The 22,202-nt window shown below is 58.8% G+C and overlaps 3 protein-coding genes across 4 annotated transcripts in view; 1 reads left to right on the top strand and 2 right to left on the bottom strand.

Annotated features, from left to right (window-relative positions):
• The first annotated feature begins 760 nt into the window (after positions 1-760).
• Positions 761-3,325, top strand: LOC121305997 (gonadotropin subunit beta-like). The gene is made up of 3 exons (XM_041237729.1): positions 761-974; positions 1,887-2,058; positions 3,074-3,325. Exons 2-3 carry the CDS (start codon positions 1,888-1,890, stop codon positions 3,311-3,313), a joined length of 411 nt encoding a protein of 136 aa, XP_041093663.1. The 5' UTR covers positions 761-974; position 1,887; the 3' UTR covers positions 3,314-3,325.
• Positions 3,326-3,413: 88 nt separating this feature from the next.
• On the bottom strand, positions 3,414-13,788 carry ruvbl2 (RuvB-like AAA ATPase 2). 2 transcript variants are annotated; one of them, XM_041237635.1, is made up of 15 exons: positions 13,699-13,788; positions 11,533-11,587; positions 11,182-11,237; positions 10,808-10,949; positions 10,440-10,569; positions 9,647-9,713; positions 9,382-9,488; positions 8,952-9,045; positions 6,730-6,853; positions 6,304-6,398; positions 5,877-5,995; positions 5,446-5,565; positions 4,575-4,704; positions 4,324-4,438; positions 3,414-4,182 (listed from the first exon to the last, which is right to left on the bottom strand). In XM_041237635.1, exons 1-15 carry the CDS (start codon positions 13,771-13,773, stop codon positions 4,160-4,162), a joined length of 1,452 nt encoding a protein of 483 aa, XP_041093569.1. In that variant the 5' UTR covers positions 13,774-13,788; the 3' UTR covers positions 3,414-4,159. The 2 variants fall into 2 exon arrangements, with proteins under 2 accessions (XP_041093569.1, XP_041093568.1); XM_041237634.1 differs by having other exon boundaries at positions 3,415-4,185.
• A 4,095-nt stretch (positions 13,789-17,883) lies between these two features.
• The window catches only part of LOC121305870 (tubby protein homolog), a 24,851-nt gene continuing 20,532 nt past the window's right edge, over positions 17,884-22,202 (bottom strand). Inside the window, exons 16-17 of the mRNA XM_041237524.1 lie at positions 17,941-18,102; positions 17,884-17,902 (exon numbers count right to left, since the gene is read on the bottom strand). Coding sequence (XP_041093458.1) covers positions 17,969-18,102 — 134 coding nt within the window. The 3' untranslated portion in view covers positions 17,884-17,902; positions 17,941-17,968. The remainder of the gene's footprint in view (positions 17,903-17,940; positions 18,103-22,202) is intronic.

Below are 22,202 nucleotides of genomic sequence, written 5' to 3'. Positions count from 1 at the left end.
TAACCCTAACCCTAACCCTAACCTAACCCCTAACCCTAACCCCTAACCCTAACCCTAACCCTAACCCTAACCCTAACCCTAACCCTAACCCTAACCCCAACCCTAACCCTAACCCTAACCCCTAACCCCTAACCCTAACCCCTAACCCTAACCCTAACCCTAAGCTACACTGTCGTTACAACCAATTGTAAAGCGTTTTCTTTAAATACCACGCTGACAGCAGCTTCATGTCATTGTAAGGAATATCTGCTCCTCTTACTAACAACCCACACCAATCTCTGAACTCGGCACAGGAAATATTGTGGCCCAGCACCCCCTTAGGTAACTTTCACATTTATTTTGCCTTAAAATAAAAACTGTTTATACCCACAGATGCACAGCTTATCTACCGCCCCGAAAACAAACATGATCTAATCTTTGGCTAAACCCCACCCCCAACCTGCTCCCCAAACCCTTTCGTATCTCTCTGCACTTCTCTGATGTCAGAATCCTTTCAACCTTCCTGGTGCCACGGCAACTGAGAGAGGAAGGAACACTGAGATTTGAAACGTCCAACCTTCACTGATACACCCACCCCCTTCTGTCCTCGCTCCTAATCTCTCTCTGCTCCCTCTTGCGTCTCTCTACTCCTCACAGTAACCTTGTGAGAGGCAGGTCTAGTTTACTGTGCAGGCACAGTGCTATATATATATATATATATATATATATATATATATATATATATATATAGGCGCTGGCTCTGCTCTGATGATTATTTTTGTTTCTGAAGGGCAGCAGTGGGGAGAGGGCATAACCGTGGTGACAGTGGATCTTGGAGGCGATTAGGGTTCTAGTCCCTGTGTGGGAGTGATGGAGCCGCTGTGCTCTCTACAGACTCTATAAGAGAGAGAGGCAGGAGGAAACTCACATACACCTGGATCTGAAGACAGAGACACTGCCGGAGCCCCTGCAGAGACACTGACACACACAGCCAGGTAAGAACCAAGACTACCGCAAAAACAGTTACAGCTCCCACCATGCCTCCCCATCGCCACGGACAGAGAGCCATGCTGGGGACTGTAGTCCTATAGCTAGGGCTGTACAGATTTACTGTGTATTGATAAATCATGATGCTTTCTTTACATGATGACACATAGAGACACAGACAGACATATAGACACCTCTATATAGAAACTTCTCTGTGCTTTACAATGCTTCCCTACAATGCTTCCCTATGCTTTACTTTGTGCTTTACCTTCCCTGTGCTTTACCAGACCTCTCTGTGTTTACAATGCTTCCCTGTGCTTTACAATGCTTCTCTGTGCTTTACAATGCTTCCCTGTGCTTTACCAGACCTCTCTGTGCTTTACAATGCTTCCCTATGCTTTACCAGACCTCTCTGTGCTTTACAATGCTTCCCTGTGCTTTACCAGACCTCTCTGTGCTTTACAATGCTTCCCTATGCTTTACCAGACCTCTCTGTGCTTTACAATGCTTCCCTGTGCTTTACCAGACCTCTCTGTGCTTTACAATGCTTTACCAGACCTCTCTGTGTTTACAATGCTTTACCAGACCTCTCTGTGCTTTACAATGCTTCCCTGTGCTTTACCAGACCTCTCTGTGCTTTACAATGCTTCCCTGTGCTTTACCAGACCTCTCTGTGCTTTACAATGCTTCCCTGTGCTTTACCAGACCTCTCTGTGTTTACAATGCTTCCCTGTGCTTTATGCTTCACTACACCATGCTGTGCTGTCACTGTGCTTGTGTAAGTGTTAATTTACCAGGTTTGTAACCTGCTTCAATGCTCTGTGTTCGGAGATGCACTGCGGGTGAGTCTCGGCTCCGAGTCTACAAGCCACACAGAGATCTCACTGTTCTCAGTCTGTCAATCTCTCTCCTCTCTCCAGGATGCCAGCCTCCCTGCCTCTCCTCCTCCTCTTCTCTGCTCTCTCACTGTCTCACTCCTCCTCTCTGCGCCCATGTGAGCCGGTGAACGAGACGATCTCTGCGGAGAATGAGGAATGTCCAAAGTGCCTCCTCATCCAGACATCTATCTGCAGCGGGTCCTGTCGCAATAAGGTAACCTGCAGAGACCTTACAGGAGCCAGTCTCTCTCTAATATCCTGTGTGTGATTCTCTCTCCTCTCTCTAGTATCCTGTGTGTGATTCTCTCTTCTCTCTCCTCTCTCTAGTATGCTGTGATTCTCTCTCCTCTCTCTAGTATCCTGTGTGTGATTCTCTCTCCTCTCTCTAGTATGCTGTGTGTGATTCTCTCTCCTCTCTCTAGTATCCTGTGTGTGATTCTCTCTCCTCTCTCTAGTATGCTGTGTGTGATTCTCTCCTCTCTCTAGTATCCTGTGTGTGATTCTCTCTCTCTCTCTCTATTCTCTCCTCTCTCTAATATCCTGTGTGTGATTCTCTCTCCTCTCTCTAGTATGCTGTGTGTGATTCTCTCCTCTCTAGTATGCTGTGTGTGATTCTCTCTCCTCTCTCTAATATCCTGTGTGTGATTCTCTCTCCTCTCTCTAGTATGCTGTGTGTGATTCTCTCTCCTCTCTCTAGTATGCTGTGTGTGATTCTCTCTCCTCTCTCTAGTATCTTGTGTGATTCTCTCCTCTCTCTAGTATCCTGTGTGATTCTCTTCTCTCTCTAGTATGCTGTGTGTGATTCTCTCCTCTTCTCCTGTGTGTGATTCTCCTCTCTCTAGTATCCTGTGTGTGATTCTCTCTCCTCTCTCTAGTATCCTGTATGTGATTCTCTCTTCTCTCTCTAGTATGCTGTGATTTTCTCTCCTCTCTCTAGTATGCTGTGTGTGATTCTCTCTCCTCTCTCTAATATCCTGTGTGTGATTCTCTCTCCTCTCTAGTATCCTGTATGTGATTCTCTCTTCTCTCTTCTCTCTCTAGTATCCTGTGTGATTCTCTCCTCTCTCTAGTATGCTGTGTGTGATTCTCTCTCCTCTCTCTAGTATGCTGTGTGTGATTCTCTCTCCTCTCTCTAATATGCTGTGTGATTCTCTCCTCTCTAGTATCCTGTGTGTGATTCTCTCCTCTCTCTAGTATGCTGTGTGTGATTCTCTCTCCTCTCTCTATAGGACCCCGTATTCAAATCCACGCTCTCCTCGGCCCCGCAGCATGTCTGCACCTATAAGGATCTTCGCTTCGTGACGGTGACTCTGCCTGACTGCCCCCCCCGTGTCGACCCCCACTTCACCTTCCCGGTGGCGCTGAGCTGCGAGTGCAGCCTGTGCAGAATGGAGTCCTCGGACTGTACCATTCAGAGTTTAGGGCCGTCCGACTGCATGAGCGGGGAGCTCGTCATACTGAGCTACTGACAACCCCCCCCCTTCCCCGCCCGCATTACACGAGTCCTGTGATTAAAAATAAAACTAATTCATTAGGAACTTTGAGTGTGGTTTCATTTCATGACAGAGAGAGATTTTATTTTTTTTTTTAGCTGTTTTATTTTACAAAAACACAATTTCTTTTTTTTTAACAAAATGAAAGAATGAGATAACAGAACCCTTTCGCTTCTCTCCTCTCAGTACTGGAGAAGATTTCCTGTCCCGTTGAAACATTCACACACACAGAGCCATTCCTGGGAGCAGAGGTGAGCGTTGCAATGCAGCCCGAACTCTCTCTATTACTGCAGTCACTCACACACTGGCTGTGATCAGTGGAGCGATCCAGCAGAGCCAATGCGGTCTGCAACGCCACGGCCACGCAGCTGGAACTGAAGAGCAGCTCCTGAACACACACAGAATAAATGAAACAGTGCCTGAGGAGCTGCAATAATAGAATGAGAAGCGCTCACAATGCAGAGGGAAGATGCACTGTGAATAGAGATAGCTATGTATTGCACACAGCATGCAGAGGGAAGATGCACTGTGAATAGAGATAGCTATGTATTGCACACAGCATGCAGAGGGAAGGTGCACTGTGAATAGAGATAGCTATGTATTGCACACAGCATGCAGAGGGAAGATGCACTGTGAATAGAGATAGCTATGTATTGCACACAGCATGCAGAGGGAAGGTGCACTGTGAATAGAGATAGCTATGTATTGCACACAGCATGCAGAGGGAAGATGCACTGTGAATAGAGGACAGATATGTGAAGCTTGTTAATCTTCAATAAGCGCTAGAGAAGTCCAATGGTTCCTGTTTCTGTCTCAGCCATCTTACGAAGTGTCCATCTGAGAGCCTTCTGAAGAAAAGAAAGATTTGTCAGAAACATTAAATTCCCACAATTGAGAGAAATCAGAGAAATAAAAACAGAGAAACAAACACACACACACCCAGATACACCCCCCCCCCCCCCCCCCAGAATCACACCCAGACTCACTGATCTCATTGAACATGAATGCATCGTGATACTCCTTCATGTACTGAGTGGATCGACACTCATCCAGGAACAGAGAGTAAACACGCTTGATATCATCAACCTGCACCTCTGAGCCCTGACAGAGAGAGAGAGAGAAAGGAGAGAGGGTTAGTGATTTTTCATGATTGATTCTTACGCTTGCCTGCACACCAGGCTGGTGACTGCTTATTGATTATTAGTGATTGATTGGTCAGTGATTAGTGATTGATTACCTTGCGCTTCCTGCACACCAGGCTGGCAGCAGTGATGAGCTGGATGGAGTATCTCAGAGACGTCTCAAGACCAATACGAGTGAGAACTGTGTAAGCATCATCATTCATCTCTACATCCTCCTCTTCACAACTAGAGAGAGCGAGAGACTGTGTGAGAATCATCATTCATCTCTACACCCTCCTCTTCACAGCGATGAGAGAACCAGATCTCTTTCTCGTTGAAGGGTGTGTGTGTGTGTGTGTGTGTTTCTCGTACCGGATCTTGAGAATCTGTTTGGTCTCTTTCTCGTTGTAGGGTGTGTGTGGGTGTGTGTGTGTGTGTGTGTTTCTCGTACCGGATCTTGAGAATCTGTTTGGTCTCTTTCTCGTTGTAGGGTGTGTGTGTGTGTGTGTGTGTGTCTCGTACCGGAAGAAAATCATTCGCAAAGCTCTGAAGAGAAAGACGTTGTAGGGTGTGTGTGGGTGTGTGTGTGTGTGTGTGTTTCTCGTACCGGATCTTGAGAATCTGTTTGGTCTCTTTCTCGTTGTAGGGTGTGTGTGGGTGTGTGTGTGTGTGTGTTTCTCGTACCGGATCTTGAGAATCTGTTTGGTCTCTTTCTCGTTGTAGGGTGTGTGTGGGTGTGTGTGTGTGTGTGTGTTTCTCGTACCGGATCTTGAGAATCTGTTTCGGTCTCTTTCTCGTTGTAGGGTGTGTGTGGGTGTGTGTGTGTGTGTGTTTCTCGTACCGGATCTTGAGAATCTGTTTCGTCTCTTTCTCGTTGTAGGGTGTGTGTGGGTGTGTGTGTGTGTGTGTGTTTCTCGTACCGGATCTTGAGAATCTGTTTGGTCTCTTTCTCGTTGAAGGGTGTGTGTGTGTGTGTGTTTCTCGTACCGGATCTTGAGAATCTGTTTGGTCTCTTTCTCGTTGTAGGGTGTCGTCGAGATGATCAGCAGTCGGTCCAGCAGGTCTATTGGGATCCCGTGGGGGGACTGGTAGTTGGTGCCACGAATTCTAAAAAGAAAATGAAATGAAATCAGAACTATACAACGCACTGTGTAGCGAGTCTCTCTGCATTGATCCTGTGCGTGCGTCTGTAGCGAGTCTCTCTGCATTGATCCTGTGCGTGCGTCTGTAGCGAGTCTCTCTGCATTGATCCTGTGCGTGCGTCTGTAGCGAGTCTCTCTGCATTGATCCTGTGCGTGTGTCTGTAGCGAGTCTCTCTGCATTGATCCTGTGCGTGTGTCTGTAGCGAGTCTCTCTGCATTGATCCTGTGCGTGTGTCTGTAGCGAGTCTCTCTGTATTGATCCTGTGTTTCTCTCACCGGGTGATTCCTCTGTTTGTTGCCATGATCAGTACAGGAGCCGTGTCACTCTCCAGAGCTCGATTCAGGAAGGAGAAGCACTCGATATCCAGCATATGAACCTCATCGATAAAGAGGACCTCAAAAGAGAGAGAGAAGATGAATACAGAGACACAGAGATAGCAACACAGATATATACACTCTCCTCTCTCTCACCCCCAGTATGATCTCTGCTTTCCCCTCCCCTCCCCCCCCTCTCTCTCTCTCTCACCCCTGGCATGATCTCTGCTTTCCTTTCCCCTCTCCTCTCCTCTCTCTCTCTCCTCCTCTCTCTCTCACTCCTGGTATGATCTCTGCTTTCCTTTCCCCTCTCCTCTCCTCTCTCTCTCACCCCTGGTATGATCTCTGCTTTCCCGTCCCCTCCCCTCTCCTCTCTTCTCTCTCTCACCCCTGGTATGATCTCTGCTTTCCCCTCCTCTCTCCACTCCGCCACCTTGGCGTTGATTTGCTCTCGAACCTCCGACTTGATCTCCCCCGTGTCTCCTGGAAGAGAGGAAACAGAGACAGGGAGTGAGAGACACAGAGTGAGGGAGTGAGGGGGTGAAGGGGGGCAGTGTGTAGGGTGTATAGCAGTGTCTCAGTCTGTGTTTGGGGGGGGGGGGGGGGGGGTATATAGTGTGATTATTTAACTGAGAAGAGTGGGAGGAAGCCCTGGGTTCAGTGTACTGCAGTGGCTCAGTCTGTGTGTGTGTGTGTGTGTGTACAGTGTGATGCATATATGGCTCTTCTCACCCGAGAGAGTGGGGAGGAAGCCCTGGTTCAGTGTACTGCAGTCTGTTGTGTGTGTGTGTGTGTGTACAGTGTGATTATATACCCGAGAAGAGGGCGAGGAAGCCCTGTGTTCTGCTATTAATCACGTCGATCTCATGCAGGGTCACTGTGTGAACAACCTCCTTCCTCTTCTGGAGCTCCCCGTCCGGACACTGAACAAACTTCATCTGAAACACAGAGACACACACTGAATACACTGCATCTGAAACACACACACACTGAACACACTGCATCTGAACACACACACACACACACACACACTGCATCTGAAACACACACACACACACACTGAACACACTGCATCTGAAACACACACACTGAAACACACACACACACACACTGAACACACTGCATCTGAAACACACACACACACACTGAACACACTGCATCTGAAACACACACACACACACTGAACACACTGCATCTGAAACACACACACACTGAACACACTGCATCTGAAACACACACACACACACTGCATCTGAAACACACACACACACAAACACTGAACACACTGCATCACAAACACTGAACACAACACACACACACACACTGAACACACTGCATCTGAAACACACACACACACACAACACACTGCACACTGAACACACTGCATCTGAAACACACACACACACAACACACATGCATCTGTGACTTGTGTGACACACCACACTGTGTGTGACTTGTGTGACTAGACTGTGTGTGACTACACAACACTGAAACACACTGCACTGAACACACTGCATCTGAAACACACACACACACACACAACACACTGCATCTGAAACACACACACACACTGAACACACTGCATCTGAAACACACACACACAGTGCATCTGAAACTGAAACACACACACACTGAACACACTGCATCTGATACACTGCACACACACAACACACAAACACTGAACACACTGCATCTGAAACAACACACACACACACACACACAACACACACACACACACTGAACACACTGCATCTGAAACACACACACACTGAACACACTGCACACACACACACTGAACACACTGCATCTGAAACACACACACACACAACATCTGAAACACACACACACACACACACACTGAACACACTGCATCTGAAACACACACACACACAGTGCATCTGAAACAACACACACACACACACTGAACACACTGCATCTGAAACACACACACACTGAACACACTGCATCTGAAACACACACACACACTGAACACACTGCATCTGAAACACACACACACACACTGAAACACACACACACACTGCATCTGAAACACACACACACACAAACACTGAACACACTGCATCTGAAACACACACACTGAACACACTGCATCTGAAACACAAACACACACACACACACTGCATCTGAAACACACACACACACTGCATCTGAAACACACACACACATCTGAAACACACACACTGCATCTGAAACACACACACAGTGCATCTGAAACACACACACACACACACTGCATCTGAAAACACACACACACACATCTGAAACACATCTGACACACACACTGAACACACTGCATCTGAAACACACACACACACACTGAACACACTGCATCTGAAACACACACACACACACACTGCACTGAAACACACACACTGAACTGAATACTTTGTGTCTCTGTCACGTAGACTTGTGTGTGTGTGACTTTGTGTGTCTGACACACACTTGTGTGACGTAGACTTTGTGTGGTGTGAAACTTGTGTCACGTACACTTTTTTGTGTGTCACTAGAACACTGCATCTGAAACACACACACACACTGACACAGACTTGTGTGTAGACTTGTGTGACCACTTATTGTGTGTGTGACGTAGACACTGTGAACACACACACACTGAACGTGTTTGACACAGACATAACACACACACACACACACTGAACACACTGCATCTGAAACACACACACACACACACTGCATCTGAAACACACACACACACAGTGCATCTGAAACACACACACACACAACACTGAAACACACATCACACACACACACTGAACACACTGCATCTGAAACACACACACACACACACACTGAACACACTGCATCTGAAACACACACACACACACACACTGAACACACTGCATCTGAAACACACACACACACAGACACACTGAAACACACACACACACACACTGAAACACACACACAAACACACACAACACACACTGCACTGAAACACACACACACACACTGAACACACTGCATCTGAAACACACACTTGGTCTCTCTCTCTCTCACCTGCGCTCCCATGGCATCGTAGTCTCTCGCTCTGGTGAACGACCGGCCCAGCTTGCTGATCTTCCCCGTGGCTTTATCAATCGTGATCACATCTCTACAGAACAGAACAGAACTCAGCACAGCCCGGTCCAAACACACACCACAGAACACAGGCTCTCTCCTGTAGTGTATATAGACAGTCTCTCTCCCCTCTGTAGTGTATATAGACAGTCTCTCTCCTCTCCTGTAGTGTATATAGACAGTCTCTCTCCTCTCTGTAGTGTATATAGACAGTCTCTCTCCTCTCTGTAGTGTATATAGACAGTCTCTCTCCTCTCTGTAGTGTATATAGACAGTCTCTCTCCTCTCTGTAGTGTATATAGACAGTCTCTCTCCTCTCTGTAGTGTATATAGACAGTCTCTCTCCTGTAGTTTATATAGACAGTCTCACCCAGCCTGCACTTTCTCTTTGCTCAGGGATTCTATCATTTTGGTTCCGAGGTCATAGATCGTCTCCATCTCCGTGGTTTTCAGAGTCAGCTTCCCAACCTTCGAACCCTGGAGAGACATGGGAGAGACACACACAGGGTGAAACACACACACGCTATATACACACAGGGTCAGACACACACACATCATTTTGGTTCCGTGGTCATAAAACGTCTGAATAACTTTGTGGACTCGGACTGTGTTTAATAAGCTGTGTCATGACTCACCGTTCCTGTAGCCGGCCTGTCGATCTGAATCTCCACCACCTCCCCCTCGATAATCTCTGTCTCCTCCCTGAAAGACATTATCATATAGATCAGTCTCTGCTGAATATTATATAGACTCACCATTTCAGAGGGCTGTATATTATGAATAGACATTTCAGAGGATGGATCTCATCTAGTCTCTGCTGTATATTATAAAGACTCATCAATCTCATCAATATCAGGGTCTAGCGCTGTATATTATAAAGACATTTCAGAGGGCTGTGTCTCATCAATATCAGGGTCTAGCGCTGTATATTATAAAGACATTTCAGAGGGCTGGATCTCATCAATATCAGGGTCTAGCGCTGTATATTATAAAGACATTTCAGAGGGCTGGGTCTCATCAATATCAGGGTCTAGCGCTGTATATTATAAAGACATTTCAGAGGGCTGGATCTCATCAATATCAGGGTCTAGTGCTGTATATTATAAAGACATTTCAGAGGGCTGTGTCTCATCAATATCAGGGTCTAGTGCTGTATATTATAAAGACATTTCAGAGGGCTGTGTCTCATCAATATCAGGGTCTAGTGCTGTATATTATAAAGACATTTCAGAGGGCTGGGTCTCATCAATATCAGGGTCTAGTGCTGTATATTATAAAGACATTTCAGAGGGCTGTGTCTCATCAATATCAGGGTCTAGCGCTGTATATTATAAAGACATTTCAGAGGGCTGGGTCTCATCACTATCAGGGCCTGCTGTGTATTTTAAAGGCAGTTCCTGTGGTTCCGGTTCTGGTTCTGACACTCACTTGATTCGGACTCCGATGCTTCGTCGGAAGGCCTGTGTCAGAGCCTCAGTCTTGCTCATCTCCAGACTGAAGATTTCGCTGCCAGCCATCGCAGTGAAGGGAGTGTCCAAACCCAGAGCCTGAGCCATTCCTGAGACAGAGGAGTGAGAGAGAGAGACACACACAGAGACAGAGAGATACAGTGAAGGCGGTGTCCAAACCAAGGCTGTCTCCTCTATGGGGATGGCTGTTCCCTCCCCGGTCTCCCCCCTCCTCTCCCCTGTCTCCTCTATGGGGATGGCTGTTCCCTCCCCGGTCTCCCCCCTCCTCTCCCCTGTCTCCTCTATGGGGATGGCTGTTCCCTCCAGGGTCTCCCCCTCCTCTCTCACCCATGGCGATGGCTGTTTTCCCGGTTCCTGGCTGTCCTGCTATCAGCACGGCTCTTCCTGAGATTTTTCCCTCTTTGATCATCTCCAGGATCACTCCAGCCGCCCGCCTCGCTGCCAGCTGCCCCACCATGCCCTGGGAGACCTGAGAGAGAGAGAGAGGGGGGAGAGGGGAGAGAGAGAGAGTCAGTCAAGGGGAGAGTCATCAAACCACAAAGAGAGGGGGGGGAGAGACAGCACTCAGACATTGTCCAGAAAATCACAGAGAGACAGAAGGGTCTGTAACACAGCATCAGACACACAAGCGAGGAGACAGACAGACAGCTCAAAGAGCCCGTCCAGGGGCGGGGGGGGGGGGGGGGGGGGGGTTACTGTACCTGTCTCGGCTCCAGAGCATCATCCAGACCCAGCCCTCTGATATGAGAGTGAGCTCCTGAGAGAGAGAGAGAAACATTCATAACAGTGTTCCCTTCATCAACCTGCTCCCTCTGTCAGCGTGTCTACGTGTCTGCGTGTCTGTCAGTGTTTCCACGTGTCTGCGTGTCTACGCGTTTGCATTTCTGTCTGCGCCTCTACGTGTCTGTTTCTCTATGTGTCTGTTTCTCTACGTGTCTGTTTCTCTACGTGTCTGTTTTTTATGCGTGTCTGCGTTTCTGGTTTTCTACGTGTCTGCGTTTTCTTCGTGTCTGTTTGTGCGTGTCTGTGTGTGTCAGTGTGTGTCAACTCACCGATCCTCTCCATTCGAGTGACATCTCGAACCTCTGGCACCTTTGTGGTTGCTGTCTGGAGAGAGAGTTATATATTTAAACAGAAATGTTTAATATGACTTGTCATTCCCATAGAAAATCACAGAGCTGGGAATCAATCGTGATCACATCTCTACAGCAGTGTGATCCGGTCCTGGTTTCACTAGAGTTTAATAATAAGAAACACCTGAGCTTGTTGCCTAGACACACTGGGGGCTGATCAAGCTGGGAGCAGTAAAACCTGGGCTGGATCATGCTGCTGTGCAGCGGGAGTCTGATTATTAAATTCCCAGTGAAACCTGGGCTGGATCACGCTGCTGTGCAATAGGCTGATCAAGCTGGTAGCAGTGAAATCTGGATCAGCTGCTGTGCAGCGGGAGTCTGATTATTAAATTCCCAGTGAAACCTGGGCTGGATCACGCTGCTGTGCAATAGGAGTCTGATTATTAAATTCCCAGTGAAACCTGGACTGGATCACGCTGCTGTGCAGCGGGAGTCTGATTATTAAATTCCCAGTGAAACCTGGGCTGGATCACGCTGCTGTGCAATAGGAGTCTGATTATTAAATTCCCAGTGAAACCTGGACTGGATCACGCTGCTGTGCAGCGGGAGTCTGATTATTAAATTCCCAGTGAAACCTGGGCTGGATCACGCTGCTGTGCAATAGGAGTCTAATTCCCAGCCCTGATGCCAATAAAGATCATTAGAGAGAGCGAGCGAGAGAGCCCCTACACTCGTGAAATGGCTTTTTGTTCTCCAGTGTGTTTGTATCTGTGTTATTATTGAATGGGGTTATTCAGAATAATCACAGTAAAAGTGTTAATGAGGGGCGCTGTTTAGGGTGCTTTTTAGTGTCATTGGAATAAATATATACGCATTTCTTTAGTGAAAGGAGGGGTACCTGCGTGTATTTGTCAGACTAGCCAAGACTAATGCATTTTCTAACTGAAGTGTAGCTCCATTGGCACACTTTCTTCTCCCTGAACCTCTGTCGTCGTTCTGCGCGTTGAGAGATCTGCTGCCATGGCGACCGAATCTCCCGGTTGCCAGGGGGACGTTGCTAAGAGACGCAGCTTCGCTTCACTTCAAGGCTTACCGGTAGAGAGACGCACCCTGGGAGTTTAATTAAACCCGTAATGATACTGAAATAAACCTTTAATTACAAAATCACGAACGCGTCATCGCTGCAGAGCTGCAGGGAGCGGGGCACACAAACAAACTACACAAACTACACACACACAGAGCGGGGCTGGGCGACTGCCACACAAACAAACTACACAAAACACAGAGCGGGGCTGGGCGACTGCCACACAAACAAACTACACAAACACAACACAGAGCGGGGCTCGGCGACTGCCACACAAACAAACTACACACACACACAGAGCGGGGCTGGGCGACTGCCACACAAACAAACTACACAAACTACACACACACAGAGCGGGGCTGGGCGACTGCCACACAAACAAACTACACAAACTACACACACACAGAGCGGGGCTCTGGGCGACTGCCACACAAACAAACTACACAAACACAGAGCGGGGCGGCGACTGCCACACAAACAAACTACACAAACTACACAAACACTACACAAACACACAACACAGAGCGGGGCTGGGCGACTGCCACACAAACAAACTACACAAACTACACACACACAGAGCGGGGCTCGGCGACTGCCACACAAACAAACTACACAAACTACACACACACAGAGCGGGGCTGGGCGACTGCCACACAAACAAACTACACAAACTGCCACACAAACAAACTACACAAACACACAAACACAGAGCGGGGCTGGGCGACTGCCACACAAACAAACTACACAAACTACACACACAGAGCGGGGCTGGGCGACTGCCACACAAACAAACTACACAAACTACACAAACACAGAGCGGGGCTGGGCGACTGCCACACAAACAAACTACACAAACTACACAAACACAGAGCGGGGCTCGGCGACTGCCACACAAACAAACTATCGGCGGCACCCTCGTGTTTCGAGGCGCATTAAGATTATTATCGGCTCGCAATCATTTCCACGCTCGTTCATTTTAACCCTCAGTGTATCTGCAGCTCGGTCCGCTCGGCGACTCCAATAAAAAGGAAGCAAAGCCGACGCGTTTCTGCTGAACTTACCGACGCCGCCATGCTGCTGGAAACAAGCAGCGGACAAACCGCGCTGCCGGACAGTTCCGCCCCTCTCCCGCGCATGCGCGCCGCTGCGCCGCCGCTGCTCCGCTTCTACTCGTTCCGCAGCAGCCTGTGTGAAGAACTACAGCTCCCGTCAGCCCTCCTCCCTGTCGCTGAGAGTGCAGAGGCATGCCGGGAGCTGTAGTTTATATTCTGCTTCTACTCGTTCCGCAGCAGCCTGTGTGAAGAACTACAGCTCCCGTCAGCCCTCCTCCCTGCCGCTGAGAGTGCAGAGGCATGCCGGGAGCTGTAGTTTATATTCTGCTTTTAGTGGCGCTTCTGCAGCAGCCTGTGTGAAGAACTACAGCTCCCGTCAGCCCTCCTCCCTGCCGCTGAGAGTGCAGAGGCATGCCGGGAGCTGTAGTTTATATTCTGCTTCTACTCGTTCCGCAGCAGCCTGTGTGAAGAACTACAGCTCCCGTCAGCCCTCCTCCCTGTCGCTGAGAGTGCAGAGGCATGCCGGGAGCTGTAGTTTATATTCTGCTTCTACTCGTTCCGCAGCAGCCTGTGTGAAGAACTACAGCTCCCGTCAGCCCTCCTCCCTGTCGCTGAGAGTGCAGAGGCATGCCGGGAGCTGTAGTTTATATTCTGCTTCTACTCGTTCCGCAGCAGCCTGTGTGAAGAACTACAGCTCCCGTCAGCCCTCCTCCCTGTCGCTGAGAGTGCAGAGGCATGCCGGGAGCTGTAGTTTATATTCTGCTTCTACTCGTTCCGCAGCAGCCTGTGTGAAGAACTACAGCTCCCGTCAGCCCTCCTCCCTGTCGCTGAGAGTGCAGAGGCATGCCGGGAGCTGTAGTTTATATTCTGCTTCTACTCGTTCCGCAGCAGCCTGTGTGAAGAACTACAGCTCCCGTCAGCCCTCCTCCCTGTCGCTGAGAGTGCAGAGGCATGCCGGGAGCTGTAGTTTATATTCTGCTTCTACTCGTTCCGCAGCAGCCTGTGTGAAGAACTACAGCTCCCGTCAGCCCTCCTCCCTGTCGCTGAGAGTGCAGAGGCATGCCGGGAGCTGTAGTTTATATTCTGCTTCTACTCGTTCCGCAGCAGCCTGTGTGAAGAACTACAGCTCCCGTCAGCCCTCCTCCCTGTCGCTGAGAGTGCAGAGGCATGCCGGGAGCTGTAGTTTATATTCTGCTTCTACTCGTTCCGCAGCAGCCTGTGTGAAGAACTACAGCTCCCGTCAGCCCTCCTCCCTGTCGCTGAGAGTGCAGAGGCATGCCGGGAGCTGTAGTTTATATTCTGCTTCTACTCGTTCCGCAGCAGCCTGTGTGAAGAACTACAGCTCCCGTCAGCCCTCCTCCCTGTCGCTGAGAGTGCAGAGGCATGCCGGGAGCTGTAGTTTATATTCTGCTTCTACTCGTTCCGCAGCAGCCTGTGTGAAGAACTACAGCTCCCGTCAGCCCTCCTCCCTGTCGCTGAGAGTGCAGAGGCATGCCGGGAGCTGTAGTTTATATTCTGCTTCTACTCGTTCCGCAGCAGCCTGTGTGAAGAACTACAGCTCCCGTCAGCCCTCCTCCCTGTCGCTGAGAGTGCAGAGGCATGCCGGGAGCTGTAGTTTATATTCTGCTTCTACTCGTTCCGCAGCAGCCTGTGTGAAGAACTACAGCAGCCCTCCTCCCTGTGTGAAGTGCAGAGGCATGCCGGGAGCTGTAGTTTATATTCTGCTTCTACTCGTTCCGCAGCAGCCTGTGTGAAGAACTACAGCTCCCGTCAGCCCTCCTCCCTGTCGCTGAGAGTGCAGAGGCATGCCGGGAGCTGTAGTTTATATTCTGCTTCTACTCGTTCCGCAGCAGCCTGTGTGAAGAACTACAGCTCAGCAGCCTGTGTGAAGAACTAGCTCCCGTCAGCCCTCCTCCCTGCCGCTGAGAGTGCAGAGGCATGCCGGGAGCTGTAGTTTATATTCTGCTTCTACTCGTTCCGCAGCAGCCTGTGTGAAGAACTACAGCTCCCGTCAGCCCTCCTCCCTGTCGCTGAGAGTGCAGAGGCATGCCGGGAGCTGTAGTTTATATTCTGCTTCTACTCGTTCCGCAGCAGCCTGTGTGAAGAACTACAGCTCCCGTCAGCCCTCCTCCCTGTCGCTGAGAGTGCAGAGGCATGCCGGGAGCTGTAGTTTATATTCTGCTTCTACTCGTTCTCGTCGTTGGCGCTTCTGCAGCAGCCTGTGTGAAGAACTACAGCTCCCGTCAGCCCTCCTCCCTGTCGCTGAGAGTGCAGAGGCATGCCGGGAGCTGTAGTTTATATTCTGCTTCTACTCGTTCTCGTCGTTTTAGTGGCGCTTCTGCAGCAGCCTGTGTGAAGAACTACAGCTCCCGTCAGCCCTCCTCCCTGTCGCTGAGAGTGCAGAGGCATGCCGGGAGCTGTAGTTTATATTCTGCTTCTACTCGTTCTCGTCGTTTTAGTGGCGCTTCTGCAGCAGCCTGTGTGAAGAACTACAGCTCCCGTCAGCCCTCCTCCCTGTCGCTGAGAGTGCAGAGGCATGCCGGGAGCTGTAGTTTATATTCTGCTTCTACTCGTTCTCGTCGTTTTAGTGGCGCTTCTGCAGCAGCCTGTGTGAAGAACTACAGCTCCCGTCAGCCCTCCTCCCTGTCGCTGAGAGTGCAGAGGCATGCCGGGAGCTGTAGTTTATATTCTGCTTCTACTCGTTCTCGTCGTTTTAGTGGCGCTTCTGCAGCAGCCTGTGTGAAGAACTACAGCTCCCGTCAGCCCTCCTCCCTGTCGCTGAGAGTGCAGAGGCATGCCGGGAGCTGTAGTTTATATTCTGCTTCTACTCGTTCCGCAGCAGCCTGTGTGAAGAACTACAGCTCCCGTCAGCCCTCCTCCCTGTCGCTGAGAGTGCAGAGGCATGCCGGGAGCTGTAGTTTATATTCTGCTTCTACTCGTTCTCGTCGTTTTAGTGGCGCTTCTGCAGCAGCCTGTGTGAAGAACTACAGCTCCCGTCAGCCCTCCTCCCTGTCGCTGAGAGTGCAGAGGCATGCCGGGAGCTGTAGTTTATATTCTGCTTCTACTCGTTCTCGTCGTTTTAGTGGCGCTTCTGCAGCAGCCTGTGTGAAGAACTACAGCTCCCGTCAGCCCTCCTCCCTGTCGCTGAGAGTGCAGAGGCATGCCGGGAGCTGTAGTTTATATTCTGCTTCTACTCGTTCTCGTCGTTTTAGTGGCGCTTCTGCAGCAGCCTGTGTAAAGAACCACAGCCCCCGTCACCCACCCTCCCTGGTGCTCCGGGCTGCAGGCTCGGCTGTAACAGACTCGCTGTTGTCAGAAAGAAAGACGTTTTTTTTTTTTGGAATGACAGGTGAAAGGTTTGACGATGTGATAAACAGTTAGTGTTAGGGTTAGGGGGTAGGGGTAGGGTTTTGGCAGTGTTAGGGGTAGGGTTAGGGGTTGTCATCTTTACAAACGCCAGGAATCAGATCAGAGCTGAGTTATTGTGTTCCAACACTGACTTTATTCAAGAAGAAAACACATTCTGAAAAACATTCAAACAACGCTTTACTGTACAGCATTCAAACAGCCCCCCTGAGTTTCAATAGCCATAGTTTAATATATTATACAGCAACGCCAAACCCGATTCAGACACCCCCCTGAGTTTCAAACTGCATAGTTTTATATATTATACAGCAACACCAAACACGATTCAGACACCCCCCTGAGTTTCAATAGCCATAGTTTAATATATTATACAGCAACACCAAACACGATTCAGACACCCCCCTGAGTTTCAATAGCCATAGTTTAATATATTATACAGCAACACCAAACACGATTCAGACACCCCCCTGAGTTTCAATCTGCATAGTTTTATATATTATACAGCAACACCAAACACGATTCAGACACCCCCCTGAGTTTCAATAGCCATAGTTTTATATATTATACAGCAACGCCAGGGAAGGGGAGAGGATGGGGGAGGAGAAGAGGGGGAGAGAGGGGAGGGAATGAGACAGAGGGATGGGCAGGGGAGGGGAGGGAGAGGAGAGGAGAGGGGGAGGAGAGAGAGAGGGAGGGGGCTCCCTTACTCGGGGAGGGGAGGGGAGGTAGAGAGGGGGAGGGGGGGAGAGAGAGGAGGGGGAGAGAGGGGAGAGGATGGACAGAGGGGGGAGGGGAGGGAGGGGAGAGGAGGGGGAGAGGAGAGGGGATGAGACAGAGGGATGGGCAGAGGGAGGGGGAGAGAGAGAGAGGGAGGGGATGAGACAGGGGAGGGGAGGGAGAGGAGAGGGATTGTTTATTCGCAGGCTATCTTGCTGTGGAAGCTGCTCAGAGTGATACTGAAGGCCTGCAGTGCACACATAGGGAAGCTGTAGTCCATGGTGAACACGTCCTCAGCAACGCGTCCAAACTGCATCACAATGTATTCAGCTGAGAGCCGGGGAGAGAGAGACAACGTTAGCAAGACAGCATTACTAAGGGGGGGGGGGGGGGGGGGGGGGGGGGGGGGGGGGGGGGGGGGGGGGGGGGGGGGGGGGGGGGGGGGGGGGGGGGGGGGGGGGGGGGGGGGGGGGGGGGGGGGGGGGGGGGGGGGGGGGGGGGGGGGGGGGGGGGGGGGGGGGGGGGGGGGGGGGGGGGGGGGGGGGGGGGGGGGGGGGGGGGGGGGGGGGGGGGGGGGGGGGGGGGGGGGGGGGGGGGGGGGGGGGGGGGGGGGGGGGGGGGGGGGGGGGGGGGGGGGGGGGGGGGGGGGGGGGGGGGGGGGGGGGGGGGGGGGGGGGGGGGGGGGGGGGGGGGGGGGGGGGGGGGGGGGGGGGGGGGGGGGGGGGGGGGGGGGGGGGGGGGGGGGGGGGGGGGGGGGGGGGGGGGGGGGGGGGGGGGGGGGGGGGGGGGGGGGGGGGGGGGGGGGGGGGGGGGGGGGGGGGGGGGGGGGGGGGGGGGGGGGGGGGGGGGGGGGGGGGGGGGGGGGGGGGGGGGGGGGGGGGGGGGGGGGGGGGGGGGGGGGGGGGGGGGGGGGGGGGGGGGGGGGGGGGGGGGGGGGGGGGGGGGGGGGGGGGGGGGGGGGGGGGGGGGGGGGGGGGGGGGGGGGGGGGGGGGGGGGGGGGGGGGGGGGGGGGGGGGGGGGGGGGGGGGGGGGGGGGGGGGGGGGGGGGGGGGGGGGGGGGGGGGGGGGGGGGGGGGGGGGGGGGGGGGGGGGGGGGGGGGGGGGGGGGGGGGGGGGGGGGGGGGGGGGGGGGGGGGGGGGGGGGGGGGGGGGGGGGGGGGGGGGGGGGGGGGGGGGGGGGGGGGGGGGGGGGGGGGGGGGGGGGGGGGGGGGGGGGGGGGGGGGGGGGGGGGGGGGGGGGGGGGGGGGGGGGGGGGGGGGGGGGGGGGGGGGGGGGGGGGGGGGGGGGGGGGGGGGGGGGGGGGGGGGGGGGGGGGGGGGGGGGGGGGGGGGGGGGGGGGGGGGGGGGGGGGGGGGGGGGGGGGGGGGGGGGGGGGGGGGGGGGGGGGGGGGGGGGGGGGGGGGGGGGGGGGGGGGGGGGGGGGGGGGGGGGGGGGGGGGGGGGGGGGGGGGGGGGGGGGGGGGGGGGGGGGGGGGGGGGGGGGGGGGGGGGGGGGGGGGGGGGGGGGGGGGGGGGGGGGGGGGGGGGGGGGGGGGGGGGGGGGGGGGGGGGGGGGGGGGGGGGGGGGGGGGGGGGGGGGGGGGGGGGGGGGGGGGGGGGGGGGGGGGGGGGGGGGGGGGGGGGGGGGGGGGGGGGGGGGGGGGGGGGGGGGGGGGGGGGGGGGGGGGGGGGGGGGGGGGGGGGGGGGGGGGGGGGGGGGGGGGGGGGGGGGGGGGGGGGGGGGGGGGGGGGGGGGGGGGGGGGGGGGGGGGGGGGGGGGGGGGGGGGGGGGGGGGGGGGGGGGGGGGGGGGGGGGGGGGGGGGGGGGGGGGGGGGGGGGGGGGGGGGGGGGGGGGGGGGGGGGGGGGGGGGGGGGGGGGGGGGGGGGGGGGGGGGGGGGGGGGGGGGGGGGGGGGGGGGGGGGGGGGGGGGGGGGGGGGGGGGGGGGGGGGGGGGGGGGGGGGGGGGGGGGGGGGGGGGGGGGGGGGGGGGGGGGGGGGGGGGGGGGGGGGGGGGGGGGGGGGGGGGGGGGGGGGGGGGGGGGGGGGGGGGGGGGGGGGGGGGGGGGGGGGGGGGGGGGGGGGGGGGGGGGGGGGGGGGGGGGGGGGGGGGGGGGGGGGGGGGGGGGGGGGGGGGGGGGGGGGGGGGGGGGGGGGGGGGGGGGGGGGGGGGGGGGGGGGGGGGGGGGGGGGGGGGGGGGGGGGGGGGGGGGGGGGGGGGGGGGGGGGGGGGGGGGGGGGGGGGGGGGGGGGGGGGGGGGGGGGGGGGGGGGGGGGGGGGGGGGGGGGGGGGGGGGGGGGGGGGGGGGGGGGGGGGGGGGGGGGGGGGGGGGGGGGGGGGGGGGGGGGGGGGGGGGGGGGGGGGGGGGGGGGGGGGGGGGGGGGGGGGGGGGGGGGGGGGGGGGGGGGGGGGGGGGGGGGGGGGGGGGGGGGGGGGGGGGGGGGGGGGGGGGGGGGGGGGGGGGGGGGGGGGGGGGGGGGGGGGGGGGGGGGGGGGGGGGGGGGGGGGGGGGGGGGGGGGGGGGGGGGGGGGGGGGGGGGGGGGGGGGGGGGGGGGGGGGGGGGGGGGGGGGGGGGGGGGGGGGGGGGGGGGGGGGGGGGGGGGGGGGGGGGGGGGGGGGGGGGGGGGGGGGGGGGGGGGGGGGGGGGGGGGGGGGGGGGGGGGGGGGGGGGGGGGGGGGGGGGGGGGGGGGGGGGGGGGGGGGGGGGGGGGGGGGGGGGGGGGGGGGGGGGGGGGGGGGGGGGGGGGGGGGGGGGGGGGGGGGGGGGGGGGGGGGGGGGGGGGGGGGGGGGGGGGGGGGGGGGGGGGGGGGGGGGGGGGGGGGGGGGGGGGGGGGGGGGGGGGGGGGGGGGGGGGGGGGGGGGGGGGGGGGGGGGGGGGGGGGGGGGGGGGGGGGGGGGGGGGGGGGGGGGGGGGGGGGGGGGGGGGGGGGGGGGGGGGGGGGGGGGGGGGGGGGGGGGGGGGGGGGGGGGGGGGGGGGGGGGGGGGGGGGGGGGGGGGGGGGGGGGGGGGGGGGGGGGGGGGGGGGGGGGGGGGGGGGGGGGGGGGGGGGGGGGGGGGGGGGGGGGGGGGGGGGGGGGGGGGGGGGGGGGGGGGGGGGGGGGGGGGGGGGGGGGGGGGGGGGGGGGGGGGGGGGGGGGGGGGGGGGGGGGGGGGGGGGGGGGGGGGGGGGGGGGGGGGGGGGGGGGGGGGGGGGGGGGGGGGGGGGGGGGGGGGGGGGGGGGGGGGGGGGGGGGGGGGGGGGGGGGGGGGGGGGGGGGGGGGGGGGGGGGGGGGGGGGGGGGGGGGGGGGGGGGGGGGGGGGGGGGGGGGGGGGGGGGGGGGGGGGGGGGGGGGGGGGGGGGGGGGGGGGGGGGGGGGGGGGGGGGGGGGGGGGGGGGGGGGGGGGGGGGGGGGGGGGGGGGGGGGGGGGGGGGGGGGGGGGGGGGGGGGGGGGGGGGGGGGGGGGGGGGGGGGGGGGGGGGGGGGGGGGGGGGGGGGGGGGGGGGGGGGGGGGGGGGGGGGGGGGGGGGGGGGGGGGGGGGGGGGGGGGGGGGGGGGGGGGGGGGGGGGGGGGGGGGGGGGGGGGGGGGGGGGGGGGGGGGGGGGGGGGGGGGGGGGGGGGGGGGGGGGGGGGGGGGGGGGGGGGGGGGGGGGGGGGGGGGGGGGGGGGGGGGGGGGGGGGGGGGGGGGGGGGGGGGGGGGGGGGGGGGGGGGGGGGGGGGGGGGGGGGGGGGGGGGGGGGGGGGGGGGGGGGGGGGGGGGGGGGGGGGGGGGGGGGGGGGGGGGGGGGGGGGGGGGGGGGGGGGGGGGGGGGGGGGGGGGGGGGGGGGGGGGGGGGGGGGGGGGGGGGGGGGGGGGGGGGGGGGGGGGGGGGGGGGGGGGGGGGGGGGGGGGGGGGGGGGGGGGGGGGGGGGGGGGGGGGGGGGGGGGGGGGGGGGGGGGGGGGGGGGGGGGGGGGGGGGGGGGGGGGGGGGGGGGGGGGGGGGGGGGGGGGGGGGGGGGGGGGGGGGGGGGGGGGGGGGGGGGGGGGGGGGGGGGGGGGGGGGGGGGGGGGGGGGGGGGGGGGGGGGGGGGGGGGGGGGGGGGGGGGGGGGGGGGGGGGGGGGGGGGGGGGGGGGGGGGGGGGGGGGGGGGGGGGGGGGGGGGGGGGGGGGGGGGGGGGGGGGGGGGGGGGGGGGGGGGGGGGGGGGGGGGGGGGGGGGGGGGGGGGGGGGGGGGGGGGGGGGGGGGGGGGGGGGGGGGGGGGGGGGGGGGGGGGGGGGGGGGGGGGGGGGGGGGGGGGGGGGGGGGGGGGGGGGGGGGGGGGGGGGGGGGGGGGGGGGGGGGGGGGGGGGGGGGGGGGGGGGGGGGGGGGGGGGGGGGGGGGGGGGGGGGGGGGGGGGGGGGGGGGGGGGGGGGGGGGGGGGGGGGGGGGGGGGGGGGGGGGGGGGGGGGGGGGGGGGGGGGGGGGGGGGGGGGGGGGGGGGG

Source organism: Polyodon spathula, chromosome 45 (genome assembly GCF_017654505.1).
Source record: "Polyodon spathula isolate WHYD16114869_AA chromosome 45, ASM1765450v1, whole genome shotgun sequence".
NCBI lineage: Eukaryota > Metazoa > Chordata > Actinopteri > Acipenseriformes > Polyodontidae > Polyodon > Polyodon spathula.
Note: the sequence above shows the minus strand (reverse complement) of the source record. Positions and strands in the feature narration are given on the sequence as shown.

What these genes read in the sequence shown, in the direction of transcription:
- ruvbl2 (XM_041237634.1), bottom strand. Translation starts at nt 13,773, where the DNA reads ATGCGCGGGAGAGGGGCGGAACTGTCCGGCAGCGCGGTTTGTCCGCTG. An exon ending in ACAGGCCGGCTACAGGAACG is followed by an intron (nt 9,489 to 9,646) that starts GTGAGTCATGAC and finishes ATGTCTCTCCAG; the next exon opens with GGTTCGAAGGTTGGGAAGCT. An exon ending in AAACAGATTCTCAAGATCCG is followed by an intron (nt 4,705 to 5,445) that starts GTACGAGAAACA and finishes CGCTCTCTCTAG; the next exon opens with TTGTGAAGAGGAGGATGTAG.
- LOC121305997 (XM_041237729.1), top strand. Translation starts at nt 1,888, where the DNA reads ATGCCAGCCTCCCTGCCTCTCCTCCTCCTCTTCTCTGCTCTCTCACTG. An exon ending in GCGGGTCCTGTCGCAATAAG is followed by an intron (nt 2,059 to 3,073) that starts GTAACCTGCAGA and finishes CTCTCTCTATAG; the next exon opens with GACCCCGTATTCAAATCCAC.